Genomic DNA, 13,367 nt, shown 5'->3' with positions numbered 1-13,367 from the left:
AAAAGGCATTTTGCGATGAAAATATTTTGCTTTTCTACTAATAAAGAAAATGACTCCATTTCATGCAGTTAGCTCAGAGTCTATGAAAGAAATGTAAAATGGTTGAATGAATTCAGAATTTGTTAGAAACCAAAAGTTTAAATGATAAACATTAAAATACAAGCATATATGAGATCCTAATTGTTAGCATCATCTACCCATTACTTCTTACTAGACCAGTTTAACTAACTGCGTGACCTTAAGTTTAGAGAGACAGTGTTTTTTTTAAGTTTTCATACGTTTTGTGCTGTAATACCTAGAATAAGTAAGCCAAAGTTCAATGTTTTGTCTGCTTTTAAACAGTTTTGGTGACAAATAAATCTTGATTATAGATTTTCAGTTGACAACTTATTTTATTTCTTTTTTAATCTTCTGTTCAACATGTTCATCAACTCTGCTAAAATTTTATAAACAAAATTTACTTGCGTTGTAAATAAAAATTTTGCAAGCCTCTTATTATTTGAAGTATTAATAAAATCATATTTATACATATAAAATTATATTATATCTATCATATATTGTCAGTGCAGTTATTTTCATTATTTCTTTTTCATTAAATCTCACAGTTCTTTTTTACACCATTTATCTAAGACTGAGCTCTTGTTGTTGATAAAACTTTAGTCAAATAATTAGCTTGTATATTTTGGAGACATGATTTCATGGAGCAGTTGACTACAGCTTGTACATTACACTATTGAAGATGCAAATTTTGATATAACATGCTTTCTTACCGGACTTGATAGGGTTGCGATTCAGTTGCAGGTTATATAGATGATAGTTCGATACAAATGCAACAAACAGTTGTGACATGATTTTGCTGTTCCACAAAACAAATTTACTAATGAACTTTATTTTGAACAACTGTAGAGTTCATTGGAGAAAAGTTTAGTTAAATAACATCAATGGTGCTTATTGCACGACCTGCATCACAGGTCGCTTATTTGTCTGAGACACTGCTAAGCACTCAAGAGTTTGTGAAGTATTTGAGTTGTCATCATTGAATCTGTTTGCCAATGATTATTGAAAAAAGGTTTGATTTTCTCTCAAAGATCGCACTGCCAAACCTTTAATAATAGAGTCACACTAGAAAACTGGAAAGAAAAGCCTAATGCTTCAAATTAAATCAGACTTTGTGAAAATTTAAACTATAAATAACAAACTTCAATAACGTTTAAGATGACTAGTAAGATACTGTCATAATCTACTCACTCTACTAAGTTAAACCAGATTTACAACTCAGTGAAGTTAACTATGGAGGCACCGTGCGTGTTTAAAATGCTCATGTTTGCATTATTGTAATACTTTGCACTGGTGCACATTTAACCAGTCTATAGCAATGGCGAATTTCCGAAGGTTTCTAAAATTAACGTAGAAGTACTGACAAAGGAATCGTTTCTTTTTTGCCGATTTCAAAGTAACCGACATTTTGGACTTTTAGGAGTACTTGGGTATTTCCACTGATGTCCAAAGCAGTGAAAGTAAAGGAAATGACGATGATATTTTTTCTGACGATTCTTATGAGATTATTACAATATTTAATTATAAAAATAATTATTCGATTTCATAAGATTTAATTATAAGAATAATTATTGGATTTTATATGATTTAATTATAAGAATATGCATTCGATATTACAAGTTCAAAGTATATAGTGACCGATGTTGGGCAGTATGTTACTGTTATTATTTTTTCTAAATAGTTTTGTTAAATAGATTTTATAAAAGTCTATATAAATATCACAACTGCTTGATATTGTTAGCTATGACGTTTTGAAATGTAAACAAAATTGTGCATTGGTTTGTTATTACTGATGTATTACTACATTAATAATATTGGTTATTCTAATAATATCAGTGCATTTTACTTCTAATATTGCATTTCTCCTAATGCGGGAGAGGGAGAGATATAAACATATAATCTTTTCCTTTCATTATTGCTGTTTGTTGTACATAATAACACTCAGTACATTACATCTACCATTGCAGTTATTCTATTGCACGGCAGTGCCATTTGACTGCTAATATTGCATTTCTCAACCATCAGTACTTTTTCCTTTTTCCAATATCACTTTGGTCGTGGGCTGTATGACAGGGGAATTTCGAGTTATTATTGTGAAAAGGTTTGCCTGATGCTAAGTACCAATAAACCGTTTTCTGTAAATATTACAAACTTTGATAATGCACATTTTTGGATCAATAATACTCGAGTATATATACTTGGGATATAGGTCAACAGTTAATATTATTATTATTTTGAAAAGAGTTGTCTGGTGCTAACTACCAATAAACGTTTTTGGGAAAAATGGCCAATTTTGAAGGTGTGCATTTTTTGCATTGACAATACTTGTTAGAATAGAGTACAATTTATTGCTACGTATTGCCTTCAACAATCACTATACCAAACTGTATCCTGGAACCTTTGATATTTCTTGTTTTTGTCTTTATTTATGATTTGCAGCTTCTCGAAGTTGACTCAACTAGAAGAACTTGACTATTCTGAAAACGGCTTTTTTGGCGAACTACCAGATGTACTTGGTAGTTTTTGTAATTTAAGAAAGCTGACACTTCAGGGATGCGAGCTAAACTCTCTACCAGAAAGGTGAGTAAAATCTACAGACTGATAATGCTTCCAGCTGTGATTATATCAACAGTGAAAGGGTTGTAGTGAGTGTTCATTATATTATGCTTAGTGACTTTTACTGCTTTGTTACAAAACAGTAAAAATTTCTGATGCAAACCTTTCAAGGTCTTAATAGATATATTCCTTTATAAGGGCTGTTTTGTGAATTATCAAACTTCAGCTTGTAGGAAGCGTATGAAATATATTTTACTCAGAATTATCACAATGAAATTTGGCATAAGATTACAAGACCTTGATAGAAACCTAATTATAACTAGCAACTTAAGTCAATTCTTGTGCCAAATCACAAAAGTAACAAAAACAATTTTTTTGCCGATACCTGGTCGCTGTAAGCATTGACAATTATAAAGAACGAATAACTTAAAAACTATATGGGAGGTTACCATTGAAGGCCTCTGTTCTTTATCTAAAGTAGATGATTTTGTTTATGGTTTACTTTTTATGTGGAATTTATTTCTTTCTTTTATTAATTTTTTTGTTATTGATCATCTAATTTTCGGATCCTTCACGATGTGTTTTTTAATTTTCAGACAATTTAAGTACAACAAATTTTGCTCTTGGCTATAATAGTAGTCATAACACTTCCTTATCAGTAACTGGAATCAGGTGTATTTTCATTTTGTCTTCGTCTTTACTACTGTGATTTTTTTACAAAGGTTTCTATATTTGCAGAGGACATTTATTACTGAAAGACTAAAGGTTAGTAGTTAATCTAGGTTGTATGTTAATAATGTTATCCCACGACCAAACACGAGCGAAGCGATTGTTTGGGAGATTTATGATAAATGCATATGTGCAAACAACTCACAAAAATTATTCATCAACGGACGTCGCAAACCTTTGTACCAAAATCTCATCAACGAGTTTAACCATTTTTCAATGGAGTCGTTTAAGTATAATAACGATACAAAACACATATAAACCTATTTAAAGATGTTACCAAGTCTTTATCATTTGTAAAAAATTTTCTAAACCTTACCCATCTGATCGGATTATACATAAATAGACAGATTGATTCGGCCTGAAATCGTTATTAAAACTTGACAAGCCTTGTTTTTATCCAAATTAAGACTGGCAAACGAAACGCCGAGCGACAGACAATAGAACCATTAAGTCAAGCACATTTCACATAAAAAAAGCTGTGCACATTTAACCAGTCTATAGCATTGGCGAATTGCCGAAGGTTTCTATAATTAACGTAGAAGTACTGAAAAAACAATCGTTTTTCTTTTTTGCTGATTTCAAAGTAACTGATATTTTGGACTTTTAGTTAGGAGTACTTGGGTATTTCAACTGATGTCCAAAGCAGTGAAAGTAAAGGAAATGACGATGATATTTTTTCTAACGATTCTTATGAGATTATTACAATATTTAATTATAAGAATAATTATTCGATTTTATAAGATTTATTTATAAGGATAGATATTCGATTTTATAAGATTTAATTATGAGAATAAACATTCGATATTACAAAATCGAAGTATATAGTGACCGATGTTGGGCAGTATGTTACTGTTATTATTTTTTCTAAATAGTTTTGTTAAATATATTTTCTAAAAATCTATATAAATATCACAACTGCTTGATATTGTTAGCTATGACGTTTTGAAATGTAAACAAAATTGTGCATTGGTTTGTTATTACTACTGTATTACTACCTTAATAATATTGGTTATTCTAATAAGATCAGTGCATTTTACTTCTAATATTGCATTTCTCCTATTGCGGGAGGGGGAGAGATATAAACATATAATCTTTTTCTTTCATTATTGCTGTTTCTTGTGCATAATAACACCCAGTACATTACAGCTACCATTGCAGTTATCATATTGCCCTGCAGTGCCATTTTACTGCTAATATTAAATTTCTCAAACATCAGTACCCTTTCCTTTTCCCAATATCGCTTTGGTCGTGAGCTGTATGACAGGGGAATTTCGAGTTATTATTGTGAAAAGGTTCGCCTGATGCTAAGTACCAATAAACCGTCTTCTGTAAATATTACAAACTTTGATAATGCACATTTTTGCATCAATAATACTCGGGTATATATACTTGGGATGTAGGTCAACAGTTAATATTATCATTATTTTGAAAAGAGTTGTCTGGTGCTAACTACCAATAAACTTTTTTGGGAAAAATTGCAATCGTTGAAGGTGTGCATTTTTGTTCTCATTGACAATACTTGTTAGAATAGAGTACAATTTATTGCTACGTATTGCCTTCAACAATCACTATACCAAACTGTTTCTTTGAACCTTTGATATTTTTATTTTTTGCCCTTATTTATGATTTACAGTTTCTCAAAGCTGACTCAGCTAGAAGAGCTTGACCTTTCTTATAACGACTTTTCTGGCAAACTACCAGATGTATTTGGTAGTCTTAGTAATTTAAGAAAGCTGACACTTCAGGGATGCGAGCTAGACTCTCTACCAAAAAGGTGAGTAACATCTACAGACTGATAATGCTTCCAGTTATCATTGTATCAACAGTGAAAGGGTTGTAGTGAGTGTTCATTATATTATGCTTACTGAGTTTTACTGCTTTGTTACAAACACGTTTCTACTGCTCACTTTTCAAGGTCTTATTTGATATATTCCTTTGTAAAGGCTGTTTTGTGAATTATCAAACTTCAGCTTGTAGGAAGCGTATGAGAATATATTTTACTCATAATTATCAAAAAGAATTTTGGCATAAGATTACAAGACCATGATAGAAACCTAATTATAACTAGCAACTAACGTCAATTTTTGTGCCATATCACAGCGGTAACAAAACAAAGTTTTTGCTGATGCCTAGTCGCTGTAAGCATTGACAATTATACTGAACGAATAACTTAAAAACTATATGGGAGGTTACCATTGAAGGCCTCTGTTCTTCATCCAAAGTAGATGATTTTGTTTATGGTTTACTTTTTATGTGGAATTTATTTCTTTCATTTTTTAATTTTTTTTTAATAATCATCTATTTTTCAGATCCTTCACGATGTATTTTTTAATTTTCAGACAATTTAAGTACAACAAATTTTGCTCTTGGCTATAATAGTAGTCATAACACTTCCTTATCAGTAACTGGATTCAGGTTTATTTCCATTTTATCTTCGTCTTTACTACTGTGATTTTTTTTACATAGGCTTCTATACTTGCAGATGACATTTATTACTGAAAGACTAAATGTTAATAGTTAATGTAGGTTATATGTTAATATTGTTATCCGATGACCAAACACGAGCGAAGCGATTGTTTGGGAGATTTATGATAAATGCATATGTGCACACAACTCACGAAAATTATTCATTAACGGACATCGCAAACCTTTGTACCGAAATCTCATCAACGAATTTAACCATGTTTCAATGGAGTCGTTTAAGTATAATAACAATACAAAACACATATAAATCTATTTAAATTTGTTACCAAATCTTTATCATTTGTAGAAAATTTCCTAAACCTTACCCATCTGATTGGATTATACATAAATAGACAGATTAATTCGGCCTGAAATCGTTATTAAAACTTGACAAGCCTTATTTTTATCAAAATTAAGACCGGCAAACGAAACGCCGAGTGACAGACAATAGAACCATTAAGTCGTGAGCATTTCACACAAAAAAGCTGTGCACATTTAACCAGTCTATAGCATTGGCAAATTGCCGAAGGTTTCTATAATTAACGTAGAAGTACTAAAAAAGCAATCGTTTCTTTTTTGCCGATTTCAAAGTAACTGACATTTTGGACTTTTAGGAGTACTTGGGTATTTCAACTGATGTCCAAAGCAGTAAAAGTAAAGGAAATGGCAATGATATTTTTTCTGACGATTCTTATGAGATTATTACAATATTTAATTATAAGAATAATTATTCCATTTTATAAGATTTAATTATAGGAATAATTATTCGATTTTTTAAGATTTAATTATAAGAATAAGCATTCGATATTACAAGATCGAAGTATATAGTGACCGATGTTGGGCAGTACGTTATTATTTTTTCTAAATAGTTTTGTTAAATAGATTTTCTAAAAATCTATATAAATATCACAACTGCTTGATATTGTTAGCTATGACGTTTTGAAATGTAAACAAAATTGTGCATTGGTTTGTTATTACTACTGTATTACTACCTTAATAATATTGGTTATTCTAATAAGATCAGTGCATTTTACTTCTAATATTGCATTTCTTCTATTGCGCAAGGGGGAGAGATATAAACATATAATCTTTTCCTTTCATTATTGCTGTTTGTTGTACATAATAACACTCAGTACATTACATCTACCATTGCAGTTATCCTGTTGCACTGCAGTGCCATTTGACTGTTAATATTGCATTTATCAACCATCAGTACATTTTCCTTTTTCCAATATCACTTTGGTCGTGGGCTGTATGACAGGGAATTTCGAGTTATTATTGTGAAAAGGTTCGCCTGATGCTAAGTACCAATAAACCGTTTTCTGTAAATATTGCAAAATTTGATAATGCACATTTTTGCATCAATAATACTTGGGTATATATACTTGGGATATAGGTAAACAGTTAATATTATTATTATTTAGAAAAGAGTTGTCTGGTGCTAACTACCAATAAACGTTTTTGGGAAAAATGTCAAATTTTGAAGGTGTGCATTTGTTTGCATTGACAATACTTGTTAGAATAGAGTACAATTTATTGCTACGTTTTGCCTTCAACACTCACCATGCCAAACTGTTTCCTGGAACCTTTGATATTTCTTGTTTTTGTCTTTATTTATGGTTTACAGCTTCTCAAAGTTGACTCAACTAGAAGAGCTTGACCTTTCTTATAACGACTTTTCTGGCGAACTACCAGATGTGTTTGGTGATCTTGGTAACTTAAAAATGCTGAACCTTAAGGGATGCGGGCTAGTCTCTCTACCAAAAAGGTGAGTTTCATCTACAGACCGGTAATGCTTCCGGCTATCATTCTATCAATAATAAAATATTTGTAGTAAGTGTTCATTATATTATGTCCACTGACCTTTATTGCTTTGGCACAAACATTTTCTTACTGCTAACTCTTCAAGTCCTTATTTGACGGACACTTTGTAAGCACTGTTTTCAGATTTACCAAAGTCCAGCCTGGAAAAAGTATACGAAAATATATTTCACCCAAAATTATCACAAAGTAACGTAGCTTGATCGTAAAAGTACTTTATATAAAGTTTAAATGTTACGAACAAGTAAATTAAGTTGGCATAAAAAAACCACAACAGTTGCTGTAAAGAATGTCTGTGATTCCTGCAGATGATCACTCTGTAAAAATTTCAATAAATGTTGTGGCATGGTTTGCTGGAACACAAAAGGGGATCGCTAACAAACACTTGTTTCATTCGAGAAAGAACTTTAATTTCTTTGTAAATTGAAGTCGGTATACGCCAAAAAATTAATGGTTATAGCATCAGCATGGCAAAAAAGTGCTATTTTTTTCCGAAACACCATCAGGTGCTTAAGTGATGATGTAATAGTTGATTTGTGATCCTTGAATAAAAAAGGCATTTTGCGATGAAAATATTTTGCTTTTCTACTAATAAAGAAAATGACTCCATTTCATGCAGTTAGCTCAGAGTCTATGAAAGAAATGTAAAATGGTTGAATGAATTCAGACTTTGTTAGAAACCAAAAGTTTAAATGATAAACATTAAAACACAAGCATATATGAGATTCTAATTGTTAGCATCATCTACCCATTACTTCTTACTAGACCAGTTTAACTAACTGCGTGACCTTAAGTTTAGAGAGACAGTGTTTTTTTTAAGTTTTCATACGTTTTGTGCTGTAATACCTAGAATAAGTAAGCCAAAGTTCAATGTTTTGTCTGCTCTTAAACAGTTTTGGTGACAAATAAATCTTGATTATAGATTTTCAGTTGACAACTTATTCTATTTCTTTTTTAATCTTCTGTTCTACATGTTCATCAACTCAGCTAAAATTTTATAAACAAAATTTACTTGCGTTGTAAATAAAAATTTTGCAAGCCTCTTATTATTTGAAGTATTAATAAAATCATATTTATACATATAAAATTATATTATATCTATCATATATTGTCAGTGCAGTTATTTTCATTATTTCTTTTTCATTAAATCTCACAGTTCTTTTTTACACCATTTATCTAAGACTGAGCTCTTGTTGTTGATAAAACTTTAGTCAAATAATTAGCTTGTATATTTTGGAGACATGATTTCATGGAGCAGTTGACTACAGCTTGTACATTACACTATTGAAGATGCAAATTTTGATATAACATGCTTTCTTACCGGACTTGATGGGGTTGCGATTCAGTTGCGGGTTATATAGATGATAGTTCGATACAAATGCAACAAACAGTTGTGACATGATTTTGCTGTTCCACAAAACAAATTTACTAATGAACTTTATTTTGAACAACTGTAGAGTTCATTGGAGAAAAGTTTAGTTAAATAACATCAATGGTGCTTATTGCACGACCTGCATCACAGGTCGCTTATTTGTCTGAGACACTGCTAAGCACTCAAGAGTTTGTGAAGTATTTGAGTTGTCATCATTGAATCTGTTTGCCAATGATTATTGAAAAAAGGTTTGATTTTCTCTCAAAGATCGCACTGCCAAACCTTTAATAATAGAGTCACACTAGAAAACTGGAAAGAAAAGCCTAATGCTTCAAATGAAATCAGACTTTGTGAAAATTTAAACTATAAATAACAAACTTCAATAACGTTTAAGATGACTAGTAAGATACTGTCATAATCTACTCACTCTACTAAGTTAAACCAGATTTACAACTCAGTGAAGTTAACTATGGAGGCACCGTGCGTGTTTAAAATGCTCATGTTTGCATTATTGTAATACTTTGCATTGGTCAAACCAAAGACAATGCTTTTTTCACCTCAACATCTTCTGACAAATTAAGTACTATTGCAGTTTTTGAATTGTCAAGTTATTCTATTCTCTTTTTAATCCTCTCCCATCCATGATCATAAGTTTTGTTAAAATTTCATAAACAAAAGTTAATTTTATTGTAAAGACTCTATTGCAGCCCTATTTTAAGGTGAAAGATTAACTATATCTGCTGGTTATTATAGGATTTCAATGCGACTGGTTTCTCTATTGTTGTCCTTAACTAATGTCATCTTTGTTCCTGACATAATTTTTCTTGAATTGAACTCATTTTCTGCTGGAAAATTCAGTCAACGAACTAAAATGTATACTTTTGTTGAGATGGCCTCATGTAGAAGTTAAGTCTGGCTTGCACCACACAGCACACTATTGGAGCCTGTTGAAGAATACTGATGCAAGTTATTTTCCTATAGGGCTACATAAGCTTGTCATGCACTGGCACATTACATTATCTTTTTAGCGTCCAGATTAATTCGTAATTTTTAATTGAATTAAAAATAAATGCAACATGCTTATCACTATAATGTAATTTTCAGACCAACACAAACATTCCCCAATAGTTTAATCACAAAGAAGAACAGTTCAAGTTTAGCAGACATGTCTGTTAAAACCTATTTAATACCTTTGTTACATTTGGTAAATAATATGAGAATATTTTTAATATTTATTTGAGAATTTGGCTATACATGTATAATCAACTCATTTAAAAATTTCCATTAAATCAAGTATTAAACTTAAAACTGCCAAAATTTACATTAAACTTCCCGGCAAAAATTCATATAGAGTATTATGCTTATTTCTCAATTACATCCAATGAAATTCTTATATTTAAAACAATTAATAATAGTTTTGGCTACTAACAGCAATCAGACTATCATGGAGGAGATACATAGTATAACCTCAGTTTATATGAGATATGTAGCTATAGATAGTCGTACTATACGCTGAGCATGACTTATATATGGTTGAAGTATCAACTAAAATCTCAAAGTATTGTCTTAGTTAACTTGACTAATTTCTTCAAATTATTAGTTTGCCCACGGTCCAAAAATCCCTTAATTTATCAGCAGAAACCAATTTAATGACAATTATTAATATAACCAGATAATTAGGCAGTTAATTTCTAATCAGTTTATCAAGGGACTAAGGTGAGTAACAACTTGTTGCACTTTTATTAGAATAATATGGTTCATCTGTAAGAATTTAAAATGGATGTTTAGTTATCTGCTTGTAACGATAGTTACGCTAACAAATGTTTGTTTAATTTACAAATAATAAAAACAAATGAGAGTGTCCTTTCCATAATAAATGTTGCAATATCAAAATTTAAAAACTTAATAAATGCAGGAATAAACTTTATAAAGTAGCTATCTAGTCAAATTTCTACATAGTAGTATATAACTGAGAAAAGAGAGGCTTCCTTGATTTGTTTCAGTTGTAAGAATAGTCATGGAACAATGTTCTGAATAACATAACACAGCTGAGCTAAATTTTGATAGGAATACTTCCTCCCTAAACAATATTTCTGTAGAAAAAAAATGTTGCAGCTTTTATCTACATGTAGTATTAACTGATTTGGATGCCAACAAAAAGACACTTTCGTTTTATTGCATTGAAAAGGCAAAAATTATATAAAGAGATCTTATTAGCTGATATAATTGAAGTACAATACTTCAACATATACATATGAAACTTAAATTTTTCTGTTTGACAAACAAGCTACAACTTTTTCACAATTAGATTGAACACAAATAATGCTCATTTTATATATTGGTGTCTGATTGCAGCCTGCGTAATTGTGATCAGTTGGAGGAGTCAGACTGCAGTGACAACAAGCTAACCAAAATTCCATTTTGTGTATTTAAAATGGAGAATCTACGTACACTAAACATCTCTGGCAACCGTAACCTGACAAAGATTGATGAGAAAATTCTGAATCTTCAACATCTCACTAGTCTTAATTGCGATCGCTGCTTTAATCTAGTTTCTCCTCCTTATGGTGTTTGTGAGCAAGGTTTGGCAGCAATTAAATCCTTTTTTGAAGACCGTGCATTAGAACAACAAGTTGAACTCACGATTGTTCCTGTTTCGGTAGTTGGCCATTCAATGTCAGGGAAAACAAGCCTCATTGCATCTCTGCAGTCAAAAAGCCGTGTACTCACAAACCGCTCTGACACCAGCATGCTAGATGAAACGACAAAAGTATTTCAAATACAAGGAGTACAGCTAAACAATTCATACGCCAAGATGATTGATCACGGGGGACACGAAGTCTATCATATTACCTATCGGTACATTCTAAAGGAACGCAACATTCCGTTGATCGTGGTTAATTTGAATGCATTTAAATCTTTGGCTAAAAAAGAAGGAAAAAAAGCAGCTACTGAAGAACTCTGCTGGAATTGGTTGGCTCACATCTATCTTGCATGTCCTTTGTTAGTAGAGTCTCCACTGTTAGTTCTCACTCACTCTGATAAAGTTTCAGACTCAGAACTACAGAGTTACAAAGATTGTCTGTTCAATCATTCTAAGAAACTTCGAGATGAAATGCTCGAAACTGAGCAACTACCAAGTAGAGCAAAAAAGCAGGTTCTCCATGAAATCAAATTTTTATCCAACAAGGGAGCTGATGTGTTTAATGAAGAGAACACATTTGTGTTTGGCAAAGAGTCACATCAAATAGAAGATCTCAGAAAAGCTCTTGATATTTGTTGCAGGAAGTACAAGGTTTCTTTACCACAAAAATGGAATCGTATGTGCAACTTTGTTGCAAAGAGTTTGACAGAACCTCTAGTCACTGTGTCAGAGGTTCTGGCTAGCTTTCCTGGAGAGAGGTCACTGAATATTTTGAGTTACATGCACAACATAGGTGATATTCTTTGGTTCCAGTCAATAGAGTCTTTAAAAGGTTACATATTCCGTGACATCCCAGCAATGACTAAAATGATTTCAATTCTCTTTCATCACCAGTCAGACTGTCTTTGGAAAGAAAGAGCAGAAAATTTTCGTGAGTTTGATTTTGAAGGGAAATCCATCAGTTTTGCTTTATATAAACAGTTTGTCAAAAACTTCACCCGAAATGGCATCCTTGAAGAGGCACTATTGCACCATCTCCTCACAGTTGAATCAGACTTTCAACCTGACATTGCCATTGAATTGTTAAAAAGCTTTTGGATTGTACAAGGTCCCATAGTGTTGAACGCTCAAAAGCATAAATACGGGTACGCGATACCATATTTTGCAACAAAAAGCATCGACGAGCTTTTTGGGGAAGAGAGAAGGTTTCAGCTTCAGTTACACATCAAGTTGAGAGGACTTCCACTCCCCAACTACGGGTTCCAACTAATGACAGTTGCCATGCTAAACAAGCTTTCAAATGACATAAACACACAGAAGATTGCTAAAAATGGTGCTGTGGTCTATCATGATGGGTTGCAAGTAAATTTGGTACATGATGTCCGTGGCCAGAAAGTTACTCTGCAGGCTGGTTCTGATGAAGCTCGTTTTGGAGATATGTGGAAACAACTCGAAAATGCAACTAATAGCATCTTGAAGCTGCTTTCAACTGCTTGGGTCGCAAGTGAACCATATATTCACATTTTTTGTGGTCATTGCCTATTTTTAAAAGACCCTAAACCAGAATATTTTGTTAATCCAGATTGGTTCTGTCCAGATGGTGAAGCACTCACAATCAAACAATATTCGGGTGTTGAGAAGCTGATTTGTGAAAAGCAAGCAGAGGAAACTGGAATTAAAAAGTCGAGTGTACCATTAGCCCTTATGAGACCTTGTGAGTTACAA

General features: G+C 32.0%; 1 protein-coding gene across 1 annotated transcript in view; it reads left to right on the top strand.

The window, feature by feature from the left end:
• The window catches only part of LOC137398251 (malignant fibrous histiocytoma-amplified sequence 1 homolog), a 42,616-nt gene that overhangs the window by 13,494 nt on the left and 15,755 nt on the right, over window positions 1-13,367 (top strand). The window contains exons 7-10 of the mRNA XM_068084359.1: window positions 2,497-2,637; window positions 4,976-5,116; window positions 7,433-7,573; window positions 11,354-13,356. Coding sequence (XP_067940460.1) covers window positions 2,497-2,637; window positions 4,976-5,116; window positions 7,433-7,573; window positions 11,354-13,356 — 2,426 coding nt within the window. The remainder of the gene's footprint in view (window positions 1-2,496; window positions 2,638-4,975; window positions 5,117-7,432; window positions 7,574-11,353; window positions 13,357-13,367) is intronic.

Source organism: Watersipora subatra, chromosome 6 (genome assembly GCF_963576615.1).
Source record: "Watersipora subatra chromosome 6, tzWatSuba1.1, whole genome shotgun sequence".
In the NCBI taxonomy this organism is placed as follows: domain Eukaryota; kingdom Metazoa; phylum Bryozoa; class Gymnolaemata; order Cheilostomatida; family Watersiporidae; genus Watersipora; species Watersipora subatra.
The sequence above is the reverse complement of the archived record's forward strand: the minus strand, read 5'-3'. Positions and strand labels throughout refer to the sequence as shown.